This window comes from Calidris pugnax, unplaced genomic scaffold, assembly GCF_001431845.1.
Source record: "Calidris pugnax isolate Ruff unplaced genomic scaffold, ASM143184v1 scaffold17, whole genome shotgun sequence".
Classification (NCBI taxonomy): domain Eukaryota; kingdom Metazoa; phylum Chordata; class Aves; order Charadriiformes; family Scolopacidae; genus Calidris; species Calidris pugnax.
In genome coordinates this window covers 5,490,569-5,510,457 of record NW_015090794.1, presented here as the reverse complement: position 1 = coordinate 5,510,457, position 19,889 = coordinate 5,490,569, and the positions used below count along the sequence as shown (strand labels likewise).

General features: G+C 37.5%; 1 protein-coding gene across 2 annotated transcripts in view; it reads left to right on the top strand.

Moving 5' to 3' along the window:
• Positions 1 to 19,889, top strand: part of LOC106884901 (chromosome unknown open reading frame, human C16orf62) — a 53,327-nt gene that overhangs the window by 23,566 nt on the left and 9,872 nt on the right. For both annotated transcript variants that reach the window (XM_014936651.1, XM_014936652.1), the window contains 7 exons: positions 683 to 763; positions 3,430 to 3,493; positions 5,442 to 5,540; positions 6,334 to 6,411; positions 7,523 to 7,637; positions 16,926 to 17,065; positions 18,970 to 19,135. In XM_014936651.1, coding sequence (XP_014792137.1) covers positions 683 to 763; positions 3,430 to 3,493; positions 5,442 to 5,540; positions 6,334 to 6,411; positions 7,523 to 7,637; positions 16,926 to 17,065; positions 18,970 to 19,135 — 743 coding nt within the window. The remainder of the gene's footprint in view (positions 1 to 682; positions 764 to 3,429; positions 3,494 to 5,441; positions 5,541 to 6,333; positions 6,412 to 7,522; positions 7,638 to 16,925; positions 17,066 to 18,969; positions 19,136 to 19,889) is intronic.

Genomic DNA, 19,889 nt, shown 5'->3' with positions numbered 1-19,889 from the left:
AGTGGGTATTTCCCCACTTGAAAGTGAATGTAGAAGATGAGGCTTCATCTTCAAATATTGTAAAAGTCAAACAGTCCTTTTCTTTTCAAATAATTTTCAGGTTCCTTGAAACATTTTTTTTTCTTTTTCACCTTCCCTTCAGGTTATTTATATACACTGCTAAGCCAGCCCAAGCCTTCTCTTCTCTGGGCTAAATAGTCCCAGCTCTCTTGGCCTTTGCTCATATGAGAGATGCTGCAGCTCCTTAATCATCTTAGAGGTGCTTGGCTGCACGTGTGCCTCTGTACCGAAGCGTGACATACATCCTTCCTGTCTGTCCATCTGTAGATGAGAAGCTGTATTGCTTCTTGGTAGATGTAGGATTGCTTTGTTTTGATGTTCTTAGATTGCCTCAATATATCACAACTAGCTTGTTTTGTCCCTTAAGAAGTCAGATGCTGTGGCCTGGCAGTAATGTTCCAAGTATTAAGATATTTTTTCTTGACTGGCACTTGTTGGAATTCTATGTCTATTAACCATGTGATCTTTGGAGTTCTGTTGGTTAAAAAATTAATATAAAACTTCTATAGTGTCACACAGTGCTGGTGATTGGAATTACGCATTAAATCGGTGTCATTCTATTTATTGTTTTTCATTTTGGCACAGCAGGATTTTTCATCACTTTTTCTAAAACATTTTATAGGCATCAGCAGGAATCTACAAAGGACCCTGTTATACTCAATGCTCTTCTGCATATCTGCAAGACGATGCATGATTCTGTGAAGTAAGATTAACTTTACTCATACTAATAACTATCGTTTATGCAAAGTTTGGCTGCTTGGTGTACAGTTTCCCACTTCTGAGGCTGTTTGTTTCATGTTGGATTAAGACATGAATCCAATTAGTGGTGAGGGAAGTGCTGTGCAGTGAAGTGGCAGCACATACCATTTGCTCTTTAATTACTGCTTTATTTCAAATACTGAAACAGAATTTTAAAAGGAAAGTAGTTTTTAGAGTTTTCAAGTGAAGCAGAGTCATTAAACAATCCAATCTTTTAAAAATATTTTTGAGAGTGAAATCAATGTAATCTTCAAGGTACAGCGAATAATAAACTACTTTTGAGATTTAAGTGAATGTGTAGCCATTAAAGCACAGATTGCCATACTTAATTATACCCTTTTTTAGGGCTGTTTTTTTCAGCCATTACAAAGGGGTGTGAAATCTTTAGAAGGGCACCTGGAAGACCTCTAGGAACTTGAGTAGGGGAGGCAAGAACAGAGGAGAAGCTCTTGAACCATCTATGTCTTTCTCTGTGTCCTCCTCATCTCTTTTTCCCTTGACTCTGAGTGCTGAGGTTGTGGAGGATCCTGGGTGCCCTGTTGCACCCTCTCTGTTGGGACAGCAGTTGTGTATAGCTCAGGACATTTTTTCTTTTCTGTGCCAAATGCCTTCTGATATGCCAAGTTCTTGGCGATTATGACTTGACAGTCTGCCTGTAATTTCTGTTAATATTTATTTTAAACAGATTTATAAATAGGAAAAAAAGGGGTTTGTGTGCCAAATTAGACTATGATAATTTTCTTTCCATTTTTTTAGTACTTTGAAGTAGAGTGTCTTAGAACACTGGCAGATACTTGTAAATCAAGCTTGTGCAATGTGAAAGAGTTGTGGGTAGGTTGTAGGTAACTTGCAAAAATCACACAGAAGTCTGTGTCTGATTGGAAAATAGAGCCAAAATCACAATGCTGCAAGTTTCAGATCTTAAGAGCAAAAATCTCCTTATTTGTTCTAGTTTGGATTGAGTAGCATCATAAAGGCACAGTTTCTTTTGCTGCTCTGAGCCCAGTGCCTCTTAGTACGGCAGATGCTTTAGGAAACTGTAACTTTCTCAGCCTTGATATGGCATGAATGCAAGATTTATTGCCAATAAAGAAATCAGATTTGGCATGTAATTCCAATTTATACCAGCTAGAGTGCTTTATTTGGGTTAGAGCACCTTATTTGGCTATATTTTGCACTAAAAGCCCCTTCAGTCTTTAAATAAAACAATAAATTGAAGCTCAAACAGCTTATTAAAAAAGATTAAGCCATTTATGACAATCCACATTTGGTACTTCCTCTGCCATTTTGCCAAAACAATTTTGATAGATTGCCAAGATCCTTAAAAATTCCTTAAACCAGCAGTTCTTTTTGCTGAGATAGGGCAGTCTACATTGTTTGCTTGGTTCTGTTGTGTCATCTCTTACGGGCAAATAATCATAAATTCTAACTGTCTTAAAGTAACTCCTGCATCTATTTTTACATCCTGGTTCAGAAAGCTCCCAGCCCATTGTGTGGGGCTCGCTGACCCCGTAACAGCTGCTGGAGGATAAAGGCTGTTGCCTTTAGACTGGTAGGGGTCTGATTCAGAATTGAACTGGAAACCTATAACTGACCCGGAGATCTCATTACAAGTCTTCTGAGCCTTTCAGAGCCCATCAGTTGACTGTCTTGATTGGCAATGCACTAATGAGCTAATCAAGCTGAGATTTTCTTTCCTCCTTTACTGAATTTGTATAATAAAACTATTGTTCTCTTCCCATCTGGTGTCTGAGCTAGGAAATTGGTAACTGATACACTAAAGGTCAAAGCTGGAGCCAAGTAGATGATAGTAAAAGGATTAAATTGTATTAGTTAATTGTAGTTTAACTTTTTGTTCATCCATTTTCAGTGAAACAGGTTTGACTTACTGGATTCTCACAGGATGTAAATTTGTTTCAAATCAGATTTGGACTCTTGCTATAGAATAGGTATCTGTGATAATCTTGAAAAGAAACTCTTGATATATCACTTCAGTTCTTACTAGATTATCAAAAAGGCAGCACTGTAACAAGGTGATGTTAATTATTTTTTAAATTATGTGGCAGGGTTAGTAAAAAGCAAAACAAAGCACACACACCCCCCAATAATAAATTAATGTTATTTCTAAAATAAATACATGAACTATTATATATGCTATTTAAAGTGTATTTTAAAGGCTTTTCCCCTTAAATAGGGTAACTTTCTTCTAAGAATACATTTACTAATTTCTTTAAGCTTTTATAATCAGTTTCTACTCAAGTTCTCAAGTTGTAACACAAGACTGAAGCCATTTGCTTGCTGCAGTAAAGAACATTGGCTTAACTTCCGTCTCTTTGTGTCAAAATCTGAGTTTCTGTAAAATTTAGAGACACTTTTAGCAATTTTTACTTTTTCTTTAGATTCAGAATTTAGTTTGGCTAACTTGGTGGTATTCATATTAAATTAGTTTTATTGCTTTATAACGAAAATTATGAGCTTACGGGTTTTAGTGTGCAATAAATATTTCATATAGACATAACATTATTTAAATTAGTACGTATCATTTGAATCTTTACAGATAAATAAGATAAGCAATATTCTAAAACTCACCATGTAAATTTTCTTTTATAGTGCACTAACACTTGAGGATGAGAAAAGAATGTTAGCAGCTTTGATAAATGGATTCATAAAAATGGTGAGTGACAACAGTGTGCAAGTGTTGGGGTGTACCTTAGAGCTTGGATTTTCAGGAGATCCCCATGGGAAACAGCTGCCTGGGTAGCTGAATCAGAGCCTGTGTCTGACTTCCTTAAGACAGAAGCTGACATGCTGCAATATGAGAGTTTAAGGTGCACGTGTTGTTTAATCGTATTTTCTGCTAGTTTTTTAAATCTCATGTAAAACATGATAAGTATTTAAAAGTTTAACAGCAATTAAAGTCTTGCCTGTCATAGCATCAGAGAGGTCACTGATTTATGTAAATGAAGTTCCACCACCCAGCTCTAAATGGAACCAATACCAGCTTTAAAAAACACAAAATAAATATAACTTGTTTTCATTCTGACCTCTTTTTAACCTTATTTGTATTTTATTTTGTATCATCAAATCAGTCATCCCAAAAAAACTCCAGTTGTATTGTCTTGAAATTAATTTTTAACCCTTCCCTGCCTCTTATCCCAGTAAAGTCTTTTGTTCTTGTCTGTTGTGTTTGAGATGTCAAGTTGTTTTAGGGAGGTGTTCTCAAGCTTTTTTTATTCTCTAACCAGGTACTCTCAATGTTTGGCTTTTCTTTCACATAGTCAGAGCTGACATGCTTTGTATCTACTTGTCCTCTTTGTTCTCTGTTGCAATTTTATGAATTTATCTCTAGATGGTTGCTTTCTCTTCACCTATAATAATTTGTTGTTTAATATGTTTTTAATATAATTTTTGTTATTAAGCTTTATATGCAGTATAATATTGTATCATTTCCTTTAGGAGGATTTTCCACATTGAATAATATTTGATGTGGCTTCATAGTCTTGGTTTAGCGGGAGGGTGTGGAAATCCCATAGCATCAAAATAACTAGTTATAAATTTTATAACTATGTGGAGGGAAAAGCAGTTGCAACAGTCATCCTTACAGTCAGGCTTTTTTGTGGAAAATTTTATATTTTTAGACAAGCTTTCTTGAGATTAGGACTCAAGAATCAGCAGTTGCACAAATAGAAAAACAGCAAAGGCAGTTGTCTGCAACGTAAGAAGCAATCCTTTGTTTTCTGGTGTGGTTTGTTTGATCTTTCACTGTATGCATTAAATGCAATTTTTATTTTAATTCTGTAAAAGCTCTTTCACATGTGGCTTAAGAAATAACGCAACCTTTATTTCTGTTAGAAAAATATTCCATTTGAATACATAAATGTGGACTGCCTGGAGACTGTTTCTCTTGCAAGGCTTTTAATTGACAGCTGAGACGCTCCAGCTGACAGCACTTGGGTTTTTAAAATCTGGAGGGTTGGAAGTAGGGTGTTCTCACACAAGGGCTGGTTTTGATTTCTCTTCTTTCCTGCCAGCATGCAAGGTTGCAAGCTTTTGCTATAGTATATAAGCATATATTTATTAACCAAACTCAAGGAAAACCTGCTTTTCTTACTGGCATATCTAGTTAGCAAAATGGTAATTTCTCTTGGAGCCCTTTAGCATTTAGAAATTACAGGACTCTGAATACAGATTCACTGATCTGTTTCTATTTTTCTGGGATTTTTTCATTTTGCCTTTTTAAGTATGAACTGTACCAAGCCTTTGTCTCTATTCCGTAAAGAATCAAGAGTTCTGCTAGTTTTGAAAACACTTCACAAATCTAGATTTAAATTTTGTTCTCTTGATAAATACTTGATCTCTAAAGTAGAAGAATATGTGGAGTATGGACAAAAAACCCCCAGCAAAATGTTGAAGTTTTCCTGCAAGTTAAGTACTGGAAACCTGACTGCTTAACGGACAGAGATTCTCCATGTGCTATTTTGTTGTTAATGGTGGGGTTTTTTCTTACCAATATATGGGGGTTTTGACTTTTGATTATCTGTGGTTTATCTGCATGCAATTTTATATTTCATGAAGTTAATGGCCTACAATGGTAAAATCTGGGGGTGTTTTGTCTTTTATAGGTTTCATTTGGCCGTGACTTTGAACAACAGCTGAGTTTCTATGTTGAAGCAAGGTCAATGTTTTGCAATCTGGAGCCTGTTCTAGTCCAGTTGATTCATGTAAGCTGCAGTTTATCTACATTATCATAATAAGTGGGGGTATATTTGCAGTTCTCCCATTCCCTGCCCAGTTATTGGTCTGTCAAAATAAGTCTGAAGTCTTTTTATCAGGTGTTTTTAAAGTAGACTTTGATCTCATCTCTCATTTTATCACCCCAAACTCTCTGAAGTTCTTGCTTGACAGGCATCGATGGTATAATTGCAACAAAGAAAACTGGCTATCTTGCAAGAGATTTCATGTCTAATAACATAAATGGCACCTTTGTGCATTCAGAATTTGGGTTCTCTCTTCTATAATCCTCCATCTAGGAGAGATTAGACTGTGTCTCGCTGCAGATACAGGCAGAGTCCTGCTGTGTTTGGGAAGGTTAATCTCTTTTCTGTATTGAGTCACATGTCAGGTGAGCCTTAGCTGCAGCTGATTCCTTTGCAATGTTGTGTCTTTTCATAAATCCTCTTACAATTTTGGTTTTGTTTTTTTACTAAGTGTGTAGCTAGAAATCATCATTTTTTTTTTTACACCAGGAAGGAGGAGCTGACAGCACTATAGCTGGGAAGCAAGGGAGGATCTAAAGCCTTGAATAAATCAATAATTCTACGTTTACAAACCTTCAGAATCCTATTCACTTTAAGGAACATTCACTAAAATTCTCCAAGTAAAAATTAAATAGTACAGTGAGAGCTCACCATATTGGGGGCACTTTTGACAGTTTCTGTTCTCTAAATGCATGCAGTAAAACATGCAATTTGTTATTTGCTGCATTTTTCTTGATTATTTGTTTTTTACATGTAGTCGGTGAACCAACTAGCAATGGAAACAAGAAAGGTGATGAGAGGAAATCATTCCAGAAAGACTGCTGCATTTGTCAGGGTAGGTCTGACTCCAATAAACTTTAAGCCTGTCTTCTTAGCAGATAATGCTATCTGCTGCCACCTAAGTTCGTAATTTTTGCAAAAACAATGTTAGTATTTTTTGACACTGTTCGTAGTCTCATTTTCTCTTGGTACCATTGATCTTTACTCTCTAAAGCTAGATGCTGCCATTTAAGAAAAAAAAGACCCAAAGCATCTAATAGCAGCTTTGTGTTATAAAGGAGCAGCAAGGCTGACTCCCTCTCCAAAGGAAGGTCCATTGGAGAGGTGTTTGTGTGAATTCTAGAAAGTTCAGCTTTTCAAATTATATTTGAAATAAAATACTTAATTTCTGTGTAACTCAATCATGGAGAGAATGAGAGATGGGGGGGGGGAAGAAAATATTTAAAATTCTGTCTCATAATATCAGTGTTGATATGCTGAAATCAGTGTTTGAATTTCAAATAAAGCGCACCTTTCAGCTTTTGTGCCTCCATGTCTATATAAAAACCGTCAAATGAGGCCTGAACTATGCACAGGCCATGCAAGTTGCTGGTGTTCCCTTCTCACCTGAAATTACCAACTAAGATGTCTTCATCTTCATGTGTTGTGAAGGTGTTTGCATATGGTACTGCTAATTGATGGATTTTTGTTCATGGCACCTGTGCAACGGCTAGCTAGAGTGACACTGGCCAAATTCTGGATGCATGGGAGTCACTCGCTCCTTCTAGGTTCTTGGGCTCCCAAATAGACACTGTGCCCCTGCTCTGACCAGCCCCGCAGACGGGTTGTCCCCAAGAACCAGTAGTCTGCTTTTCTAGTTAGATTTTGATCTTGGGTTGCAAGTTGGTTACTGGAGGAGAGAGGAACTCTTTGAGCTGGTCATCGAATAAGTTTTGAGGTAATCTACTCATAATAACAATAATTAATAATAATAAATATTGTTATAATTATTGACATAACAATGAGAAATTTGAAGTTACTGATTTTGGAGTCACATACTAAAACATAATAAAGTCCCAAAACTGATCTACAGATTTTGATTTATAATGGTATATAAAATCAGTAATGATTGCTATAACTCTGAGTTAGGAATTTTCTTCAGTTTCATTTTTTTTTATTTGCTTTAGGCTTGTGTTGCCTTCTGCTTCATTACAATTCCATCTCTGAACGGTATTTTCACACGTCTTAATCTGTATCTACACTCTGGACAGGTTGCTCTGGCAAATCAGTGCCTTTCACAAGGTAAGGCATGATTTTGTCTACTTAAAGGTTCTCTTATTTCAGAAGGATTTCTAGCTGTGAATAACAGCTTGGTTGAAATCCTAAATCATATATTTATGATGTAATTAAAATACAGCCCTATTTTAAGCAGGGTTACAGTGATTGTCATATTAAAGCAACTCTTCAATTCTAACACTAATCCTGTTATTTAAATAACCAAGACAGCTGACACTAGTTGACATAGTCATTGCTATGAGGTAGGTTGTCCTAAATTACTTAGAAATTATGGCAAGCATGGAATGTTTTTCTCCTGCATAATTATGCAAGCACTCTAATCACAAACGATGTGCTTTATTATAACTATGCAAAAAGAAACAGGTTCATCTGTGTAGTAGTTCACAGGCTGACAAAATCCTTCAACAAGCTGGAAAAGAATTACAACTTAGGTCAATGACACCAGAAACTTGCTATCAAAGCATATGTGTGATAAGTGCTTAGCTAAGAAATATACCACTGTATTAGAATGAAACACTGGAATAACACCAGATATTACGAAGAACAAAAAATATATTTTCTTTTTTTGATCTGAATTATTGATTGAAACAGGGCTAGTTTTTAGCTATTCTGTTAGCTCAGTCTTAAGTAATTGGAAATTCTGACAAAAAGTGATTTGGTGAAAAAAAATGGAGCTACTCTGGGACTAGAACAAGCATTAAGTCTATATCATCGTTTAATATGATCTTGTTCCTGTTCTTATCACAAATGGAAGACCTATTCTGAAAGTCGTCTCTTACTTTTTAACTGTTTGCAGTGTCTTTCTTTTCCTTTTTGAAGTGATGTCATTCTCCTTTGTTTTGCAATTTTAATACTGACTTTAAACGTCTGCTTTCCAATGGTAAATGCTTTTCCTTGACATGTTTTTAGTGGAGCTGTGAGAGTGATAAATTGGATTGCTTTGTGACATCTTTTGTTGTGGCTATTAATTCTTTGTTTTAGCTCAGTGCTTCTACACAGGAGCTTGTTTTCCAAGCTCTGCATTAACCAGTAAGTTCCAGCTGCACAAACACGCTGACTTTGGATGCTGATTAAGACTTTTTAGTACAGGGTGACTGTTATATTTCTTTGTTTTGAGTCTGGTGCTTCCCACTAGCAAAGCAGAGGGATTTAGAGTAAAGCTGGGTGTTGTGTCCCAGCATGTTGTGCAAATAAAAGATCTGCAAAGTCTGTTTTTGTGCAATTAGTATTGTGCAGTTTTTGTTTATTTGACCAGTTTACCTTATCCTTTGTATCAATGTTTGTCATTGTTGCTGTGTTGCAGTGCATCTCTTGTTGGAAGCAAATCCAGAGCAGTTTTTCTGTAATATTTGGTCTTTGAGGACTGTGCCCTGTCCATGTTGGGACCAACTCTGTGGTTTAATTATCTTTCATTTTATAAACTGCTTTTCCACTATTTTTGTGACCCAAATCTTTTCCAAGGAAGACTCCTGGGCCCCAACAATTGTCCAGATTTCTCAGTGGGAGAATTTATAAATGTGCACAGCTGCTGTTTGACACGTGAACACAGTGCACTCACTAAAAAATGGACAGTATCCCCATTCTAAAATCTTTTAAGGTAGCAGGTATATCCAAAGTATTATGAACTCAGTCTCTAAAATGTATATTTATTAACTACTCTGTCCTGAAGTTTAGACCCGCAAGTTAGAGAGAGGAGTATTTTGTCCATTTCAGCTTTTGTTGAAATGAAGCATGTGCAAAACTCTGGTGTTCAGTAACTCGCTTCGATTGCCAAGGTTTTATTGTTATACACTTTTTCCTTCCTTAAAAAAGCTATTTTGGGCCTAATTTGTATTCAGAGACATGTCACTTGCATGAGTAGTTTAGCATGTGTTAACCAGTTAGGCAACAGTGACAGCAGTCTTGGGACATTTTTTGGGAACTGCCTTTGCTTATTCTGATGTATTGTAGTCTGATAACGTGTCCTTGAAAGTTGCTTTTAACACCATTTAATCTGAATGCATTTCATGTGTATAAGAAGTACTGATTAATTCATAACAGCAAATTTAAATCCAGTGAGTTAACTGAGTCAACCGATGCCAATTAGACACTGATCTACTAAAACCAATGCAGCATGAAGTGAAGTTTTAACAGTATGCAATTAATGATAGCATTAGGCTAGGAAGTGAAATTTCATGCTCATTGGAATTAGCTTAATCAGTTTCAAATTGGGAAGAGAAATAAAACTGAAAGGTAATGTACCTGATCTGATAGCTCAGGCAATAGTGGGGCAGGCATGTGTGGCATGTGTGCCCGTGCATTGCAGTTTCTCTTCAAACATTCCAGCTGTTGTTTTTAGTGAGTTGAATTCTTGGGGTTTTGTTTGTTTGGGGTTTTTTTGTTTTTTTAATTAAGTTCCTATAGGGAGTCTAGCTATTTCAAGGAGTTGAATTTTCACTGAAACAGGGAAGAAAACTGAATTTCACAGAATAGACTTCTGTAAGGAAGATTTCTCTAAATCTAAATTTCTCTAAATTGCCAATGTATCTAATGTGGAAAAGGAGTAGAATTACTTATTGGGGTAGATAAGGGGAATTTGAAAGATTGCTTTTTAATAAGGAGGATGTGTGGGTCATAACAGTAAATAAAGTTTGCTGATTTGAGGATTGCACTGATAAACTACCATCAACTGGAGGGGCACAGCTCATCTGCTTATACCGGGAGGATTTTGCCTCATTCCCAGGCTCAGGAGCAGAATAAACCATCAGTCCCAGTGTCTCACTGTTCCAATTTCCTCTGTCACATTCCAGCCTTGCCTGCTGGGATTCGCCACGCTGTTCATCAAAGCAACTGTGTGGTGCTTGTTTGAACTCATTGAAATAATTCAGTATTAGAAAAGTGTAATTGTAATTTTTCTTCCACTAGATTTTCTTTAATACAATTAAATTAGTCAGAAACATGAATTTATAGGCTCACAAAAAGTCCAGTATTAATACAGTAGCGGATGTCTGTCCAGGTATGCTGTTCAACATGTATCAAACATAACTATTGTCTCCAGACCTCAAGGGGTGCTTTAAATGAAATGAATCTGTAATTATGTTTGGAATGTTTTAGGTGATTCTCTCCTGGATGCATAGTTTGTACCTCTGGAGAGTCCATTACGAGCCCACCTTGGAACAGAAGATGCTAGATTTTAGAGAGATGTGCTTTCCTTTTTTTTTTTTTTTTTTTTGACTGAGCCACAGAACGCTGCGTGCTGCCAACACAGAATAATAAATTCTCATCGGTCATGCTTTCTGTCATAGGGAGTGCTTGGGCTAAATTGAGATTAAATGCACGCTCCGTTGTTTCACTCTTCTGGATTTTTGAGATATAGGCATTATTTTAATTGCACATATTTCCTCCCTGTGGAAATGCTGCTTTTGCCTGTCAAAGAACAGACAGCATAATTTTTTAATTGTTGGTCACAGCATTCAGCAGGTGGGTAGAGATGACTTTCTGGTAATGTGTGTTGAGCAACGTTTTTATTTTAAGGTCCGTGAAATCCTTGCCTGGCTTCAGAGGTAACATGCTGAGTGAATAAAGTAATTCAGCTGATTCTGTGTGACTAATTTCACTGGGATATTTTCGAACATAGAACTCCATAAAAACTGAGAGTCTTTGTCCCCCAAATCAACTGACACAGATCTTTATTTTGTTTAGCATAGGATTTGAGAGAGACGACATCTCTGTCTCTGTAGGCTTTTCAGACTAGCGTTTCTGATCAGTTTGTCAGTTCTTCATGTCTGTCTGGCCCATGACCTGTCTTTGAAAGTGTCTGGTAGCATCTAGTAAGGGAACGTACAGGAAACAATAATGTAGAATGATGCTTCCTAGCTTTCAGCTGCAGGTGGTCTAAATACATCCTTCAACAAAGGTTGCATGTGGATCATGGTATTTCAAAAAATAGATGGACCAATCCTTACAAATTTGATTTTTTTAATAAATTTTTACTTTTCAGCCTTTGCTACTTCATGTGACAGTGAGTTACACACTTACATGCAATTTGGAAATGTACTACTTAAGGATTTATTTCTGTATGGCTTTTAAATACTAGCTGAGTGTTTCAGTGCACAGTACTAGTGATACTGTGAAAAAGTCAGTCATTCTTGGTTCATTTTCTTCATGTTGCCTATAAGATGATGGAGTTAAGTCTCTGAAGAATTTGTGTTGGTGAAATGGTTCCATGCCTTAGCACCTTTTTAATCTTCTTATTATCCTTTTGCAAATGGGCAGGTCAGGACTGCATTCCAGGTATAAATGCAGAACAGCTATGTAAAATGACACAATGACACCTCCGTTTTCCATTATTGTCCTAATGATTCTTATAATTGCCTTCCGTCTTCAGCAGCTGTTTAGGATGTAGTTTTCAGGAAACCTAATCTATAATGACTCCAAAATCTTTCATGAGTGTAAATAGCCTATTTGGAGCTTATCTTTCTATAGTTATAGCAAGGGCTGTTTCTTTCCCCACATGCCTTACTAATATTAGATTTCATCTGCTACTTTATTGCTCAGAATCAGGAGCTCCATCTGCGATGCTTTGCAGTCACGTTCCAGACTAGTCTGCAAACATTGTCACCTCCTGGTTCATTGTAAGGATGTGTCTCTCTGCAAAACCTTAAGGAACGTGGTAGTTCCTTACTGTGAAAACTTTTTATTCCTCCTCAGCTGGACTTTCCTCCTTATCTTTTGTCAACTTAGTTGTTTTAAGAACATTTTGTATGAGGGACATCGTGAAATGTTTTTAACAAGTTTAAGTATTTGCATTGGCTGGGTCCCTTTTAAGCAAAAACTTGCAGGTTCTTTGGAAAACTTGGGAGACTTAAGGAATGATTTCTTTCTGCAAAAGCCATATTGACTCTTCAGTGTTCTATCATGTTTTTCCATGTGTCTGCTCGTTTGATACTTTTTTTCCCCACCACCTCATATAACGAGGAGAAACTACAGTATTTAACTACAGCGTTTTATTATTTCAAAGTTTCCAGTATTGCTAATGGAGCTCTCTGTGAAGACTGCTGATGATAATTTACCTTACAGTCTTTATGGATTATATGGAATCTAGAGATGCAGGCTGAAATTTGTGGTTGTTTTGGGGGGGGGGGTTAGGGTTGTTTTTCTTGAGGGGAGCAGGGGAGCATGTGTTCCATTTACTGATTACAGCTGAAGAATAACATATCGTGTATCCAGTGTTCTTGCTCATCCTGTGTGATATCTCTTTACGGCTCTTCCCTTTTCCACTCACATCTCTGTGTGCCTTTGTCTGAAGTAAGGCCTTGCAAACGATCTATGGTCAAGCTATTCTGAAAACTAGCACTAGCAAGCTTCATCCATGTAATTACCTTTTTATCTGCAGCTAATTCATAGTATGAATTAGTATGAATTAACATATTATGTTCCAGTCCAACAAGCAGCAGTGCATTTGTTTTCTTTCTTCATCTTTGTTACTTCAAATAACTCTTTGTAGTTTCTGGATTGGAAGTGATGCGTAGAGAATTATAAGATGGAGAATGTTCAATAGCTCAAGGGAAAAACACATTTCAACAATGTGGCAAAACTCTCACAGTGACCTCACCAATGTGAGGAGGAGGAGGAGGAGTTCCAAATGTTTACTGTTTTGACAACCAAGCATTGTGATGCGTTATTTAACAGAGGGAGGGGGAAAGGCAACCCAGAAACCCCACACGTGCTTCCCATTAATTTTTTGCACCAGGAGTACAAGGCTTCATTAAATTTCCAGCATCTGTCTGATGTGAAAGTAAAATCTTTGGAGTATTAAAATATGCTTGACAGTGTTGTAGGACATGAAGGTGATGTGGAATGCAGAAGATGGCATGTGGTCCCTGGTTTTGTCCTTTGGGTGGACTTAGCCTTGTGTAATTGTATCTGTGGTTAAAAATAGTTTGCGTAGGTATGTCAAACGCGCTCCCTCTTGCTCTTTGAAGGTGGACTTAAGGAGCTTAATTGTTTTCCCATCTCTAATGGCTTTGTTCCTACTTGGTTTTTTGCCTGCCTGAAATCTTAAATTAGTACAATTAATAATTGACTGTCATAGATGCAGCGAATGCAATGTAAGCTAAATTTTTATATGTAGAGAGATTGATATATACAAAAATACAGAGCTGTGTATATTTGTGTGTATGTGTAATGAAATGTGTGTGCATGTACCATTATGAATATTGACAATAGCAAAACATTCAACACCAATTTCACTTGGTTTTTCTGTAGGAGAATATTACTGGAAGTGCTGACTTGGATATCCAAGACTGTTAGTTTTCGTAGCCTGAAGGTCAGGATGTATGCTCGGGGGAAAGATCTGTAGGATTATGGTCAACCAAAATGAAGGAGCTGCTGTGAAAGGATAAATTTAGCCAAGCATGAAGTATGTCATGTTGGGAGCACTGCACAAGATATTAACAGCAGTCTGGGAAGACTTTATCATCATGATTTGTTGTGGTGTGCGGGCTGCTCTCCCCTTATCCCACTTAACCACGGCTCACTTTAGAGGCAGGATTGTACTTTAGGCAGATAAGAAAACAGCATCCTTCACTTTTCTAATCGAGAACATAACGTTGTTGTGGTTTTCGGTGCATTTTAAGTTGTTCCTTATACTTCTTGGAAGCCAGGAAAAGCGAGTGTATGGTTTTCTCTTAAAACACCTCTACAGTAATAGCATTGTAAATTGACTTCTAAAAGATACAGAGAAAGCACTGTTGCATAACCTAATAATTAGTGTAATTCAGAATTAAATACTGATGCGTATTTAATACTTAATATTTAATAAAATGGCACTTCTGTGACAACCTATTTAGTGAGCTTTTTCTCCAAACTCAGAGCAGGCGATGTATACTCTGACACCTCCCTACAAGTGAATGGCCTGGCAGTATTTTACAGAACAGTTACTTTTACTTTATTTTTGCTTCTTGTGAAGCACATATACCTTGGATGAGTGTGCTTTTAGTGATCCAATGTAACAACCATTTTGTGGTTAGCACAGATTGGCTGAACTCATAGCAAAATGAATATATTCTCCTGTGCCAGTACCTCTGGATGTGCCAAAGCGAAGTATAGAAAATGAAACTACCTGCTTTAATGGCTCCATTGCTTTTGTGGTTTGCCTTGCTCGCTCTGCGAGGGGCAGGAGAGCCAGGCAAGGAAGAAGAATTCAAAGCATGGGGGCAGAAGGCTGGCAGTGTCCCCCCTGTGCTGAGAAGGTGGTGGGGCAGGGAGGGGGTTGGAGGGTGACCCTCAAACAGCCCCATGGCAGTGGCAGGAGGACAGCCACCCCATGGGACTGCTGTGCTTGGGGAAGGAAAAGATGCTTCCCCTCCCAGTACCCCCAAAGAGGAGCTGGGCACGATGCTCTTACTGGGGGTGGGGGCTAAGGAGGGAGCTCAGGTCTCTGAAGGTGCTCAACCAGATGAGAAGGCAGTTCTTGTTTGCTGCAACGGCAGGAGGTCACCAAGAGTAAATTGAATCAAATTGCAGTTATTCCTAGTGAAGACATGAGGTCTGGAGTTTGTGCTCGGGCAGAAGTTTTAGAGGAGAGTGTCTTGGGGTGAGTGTGGGACAGCAGGCAGCAAATGGGGGTGCAGTGCTTTGCAGCTCTGCTCTCTCACTGCGGAGACCGCTTGCTGCACAGATCGTTCTTTCCCATTATGAAATAGCTTCAGAAGGCAGGAGTATTCTGTGCACAGATCTGGGTACTTTGGTATGCAGACTATTTTCTGAGACACATTTTTTCTTTGTCTGGTCACATGTTTTGATTATATGGTGATGTGGGGCATGTGGGGTTTTTTTTCTGCTGAGACAACTGTGGAAGTGACAGGGATTCATTTACTTGTGCTAGAATGAACATCTGCTGCTGCTTTCCTTCCTCTAATAAAGCTCAGAGAAAGATTACTTACCTTCCTTTGAGCTGGCTGTGGAAACTTACATGTTGTTTGAAATAAATTTGAAACATTCTTTCACCTCAAAATAAATGTGCAGAATAAAAGGAAGAGTGATGTTTGGCTGAAGGGGGCTGCGTGCTGAGCACTGGAAAGTTCAGAAAGGCTCGAGCGCTTGTGTGCTGAAAAGAAATAAGAGTCAGAAGAATTACAGTTTTTCCAAAGCACATGTTTCCCTGGTATTCCTCATAAGCTTAAATTAGATATCAGTTGGTACTATATTTAGCAAATTTGCTCGGAGTCTCATGTGCTCAAATGAATTTTTCCAGAGCAAGCTGCGCTCCTGGAAATGCCCATGCCTGCCTGTCAGTGGTATCTCCGTCCCAAAGTGTAACACCTCCTGGCTCTCACCAAGAATTCTCTTTTTCTCTTTGCTAAAACTTGATTTCATAGCCTCAGTCTCTGTTCCTGTAAAATAAAGACACAGTATTAATTCTGAAGGATGTGTTGAAGTATATGGCTAAACAACTTGAATGGGATTTGGGTACTTAGATATTTTCAAATGTAGTCAAGAAAGTGCAAAAGAATGTTGCTGTCAGACTTTATCGTGAAGTCTTAGCAAGTACAGGAGATCTTCTAGGGTAAGGGGGAAAATCCTGTTGTTTTAAATTTGTGAATATTAGCTTAATAAACTGAGGAATAGATGTTCTAGTGTTGTTTGGGGTTTGTTTTTTGGGGTTTGTGTTGTTTTTTTTTTCCTCGGAGACATGACAAAGAGTTATGGAAATCCTCTTAATAGCTATTTTGCCAAGGCTGTAGTGGTGGATGGTTTCTGTAATTCCTGTATTTTGATTCTTGGAAAGAATCATTTAATCTAGGTAACCAGCAATACCTCAGGTTCTGGTACTATATTACTTTTAATGATTGTAAATACCTAGGGAAATGAAGTTGTCTATACTTCCTTATCACTTTAACAGCCTTTTGTGAATGAATTTGTGAAACAAGTTAGCACGATCTAATATGACTTTCCGTCCTCCTGGCATAAGCATTTCTTCAGATAAGTCCATTTTGAATTATGTGTGAAATTTTTTTTATTATATATGCAATGTTTTTTTTTTTATATATATGCAATGGTGTCCTCTTGTTAAGCAAAGGAGAAGAATTGCAATTTCAGAAGTCTCAAGTGATATGTGAACTTCTTTTGAAAAAACAGCATCACTTGAGTTACCAGAGGTTTTGACTGCTGAGTCTCGAGTTTCTCTGCAGTTAAGCATACATTCATTTTCTGTAGTCTATTTGAAACAAACTGGAAGCAATCACTGGGTCACAGCCACGGCTGCCATCACAGCTGGAGTGATAATACAGCAACTATATTTTTATTTTCCAGCTGATGCTTTTTTCAAAGCTGCAGTGAGCCTTGTTCCTGAAGTGCCAAAAATGATCAGTGTTGATGGAAAGATGCGACCTTCTGATGCCTTCCTCCTGGAATTCCTTTGTAATTTTTTTTCCACATTATTAGTTGTTCCGGTAAGTTGTGTGTGTATGAATAGCACGTAGGCTTTTGACTTTCCTGTTTAAAAATTTAGAGTAGACTGGGCTTTTGGGAGTGGGAGAGTGGTTAGTTTTCCATGAGTAAACTGAACTGATTTACTTGTTAGCTGCAAAATCACTCACCCCAATGCAAAATGGAGGGGCGAGACAGCTGTTTGGAGGTGGAGGAACAGCACTGCCTCTCTCAGTAGCACCTTGAGCTTCACTGCATTAGGGTAGAGTGAAATCCTGCCATCATTTAACTGTGTAAACATCATTTACTGTTTTAGTAAATCCTTGCAGAGAAGTGGTATTTTAGCTGAACTCTCATATAATCTAATATCTGAGGAGAGGAATAATATAAAGCTCTAGTTTCTATTATTTTCAGTTAGTTTCTTTGTTATAGGTTGCCTAATCTTTTGACTGAACACAATAATTGCAAGATACGTTTTGGCAGAACCTTCCTCTTCTGATTAATATTTAACAAAATACTACCATTCTACACCCCTCCAATTTTTAACCAGTTGTCAAGTTTAAATAGAGATATATATGTAATTTTCCTTCCTATATTTTCAGCTATAGCTAAAAGATGAGGGAAAATGGTAAAAAATCTGGAAGATTTGAGATAAAACTTACACAGCCAAGGTATTTTGATGACCTTAGAGAAGAAAGACAGGCCTCTTACTGATAAGATTTCACTGCACTGGAAACCTAATGCTTGAAGATTTTACCTCCCTCTGTTAACAGCCCTGGCCCTCTCTTAGAAGATTCTTCTTTCCCAGCAAGAGTTGGCTTAGTATAATAGCATGTTTAAAAAAAAAGGAAAAAAAAAAGTTTGAGGCATATTCATTTGTTCTTAGAGAAAGTGGGTTGTTCCTCCTCACCAAAACATTCCTTATGGTTTTCTTCTTCGACTGCATGTTTGATGAAGCAGCGCAGAGTGCAGTGCTCTCCAAATCCTCATCATCAGGGCAGTGTATTCCCCTTTTTCCAATTTTTCCCCAGCCACGCGTGTTTGGCACCACGGAGGTGCTGTGTTGTTGGTGGCCACCGTGATGTGTCACTGCTGTCCACTGATTTTGGAGGAAGGCTATGTGAGAACTGGGTGCTCCTCAGAGAAACGCCTCAGATCATTAAGGGATGATTGAAGGAGGGAGACTCAACCTCTCAGATTCAGTAATGAAGAAAAAGTTGCAATGAAATAACCAGGATTCAGAAATTAGCTTCCATAATTTTTTTCTCACGTATACACAGGATACATGATGAGAAGGAAATGTCCCCAGTGGGCTCTGATTTGTCCTATGTATGTTGGTATCATTGCATCAACTGCCAGCTTCAAATAAGCTGGATGCACTATTAAAACTGCTTGCAAAAATTCATAGCTTATGTAAAACAGATGTCTTTATAATTATATTCCTTTCACATTGAAGATTGTTGATTGTCTGTAACTTCGACCTTCCAGTGTAGGTGTTCTTCTGAAACTCATAATTACATGAGTAATATACTTGTTTCTATAGCTTACTGACATTCTTTTAATAAAAAAAATCCTACCCAGTGTGTTTAATTTTAGAAGCTTAGCTGTTAAGAAGCTGACAATTAATTTGTACTACTCCCCCGTGACTAGAAAACAAAGCATTTCAGAGTCTGTCTGTGGAGGCTGCCTGGATCAACTTTACAATTATGGGTCAAACGGGCATTTTAGAAGGAAACGGGAACAAATTTTTGAAAGGATTTGCAGGAAGCACACTTCAGAAAAGTAGTTGTCCGCTTTAATTATATTGTAGTTTTTGCTTTTGTAGAGCTAATATTGTGACTCTAAACACCTGAGTGACCACAAATAATCCCATTTTATTTTGGGGGTTGTTGTGTTGTTTTTGACTTATCTCTCTTCCTTCCTGTAGGACCATCCAGAACAAGGAGTGTTGTTTCTTGTGCGAGGATTACTAAATGTGATCCAGGATTATACTTGGGAGGATAACAGTGATGACAAAGTCAGGATTTATACTAATGTTTTGCATCTGCTGTCTGCAATGGCTCAAGAAGCATATATCTACCGTGTAGATAAAGGTAATACATAAGGGTGGCTCTGGATCCTTGCATTCCACTGTGCGATTTATAGTATTGTGTTATCGCTCTTCCTAGTTAATGAAGGTAAATGACAGTCAATCTCACAGAATGGATCCTTTTCCTATGCAGGTCCAGATATTGTAACTTAAAAATAATCACAGGAGGTGGCTGCCAACCAGAAGTACAGTCTGTTCTCTAAAATGAATCTGTGCAGAGCGGTTTACTTGGTTTGTTCCTGGTGGCGTTGATGCAAATACTTAGAGCTGTGAACTTTTCAAGTAAATATAAATATAAAATACTGTATTTTATATGTATGGAGAGGGTTTTTTTGTAGTCTAAAGTATCAACTTGATTTACACTTACATTGGTGTTTCCTTCACATTTATTAACAACTCCAGTTTTCAGCATGTGATGCCTAGTCATCAGTATTTAGATGATGTATTTGCTGCTTTGAAGGCACTTTCAGGTTTGGAAACTGTAGTGGTAACTTGCAAAAATCTTCAGAATAGCTAGAAAAAAAATTATAAAGATTTTGCATTTTATAAAGTGGCTGTAGTCTTTTTGTAATAAAATTTTGATTGCTCTAAAATTTGAGTGTTTGCCTTCTGATCATAGAGAGGTTACTAAATTAAGGTAGACTATTAATCAAGTCTTTTAAAGCATAATGTCAAGATTAGTTAATCTGAGAGGCCAAGATAGTTTGTCTATTTAATATTTTTTTTTTTGGTTGCACAGGGCTCTCACAAAGTGGCAG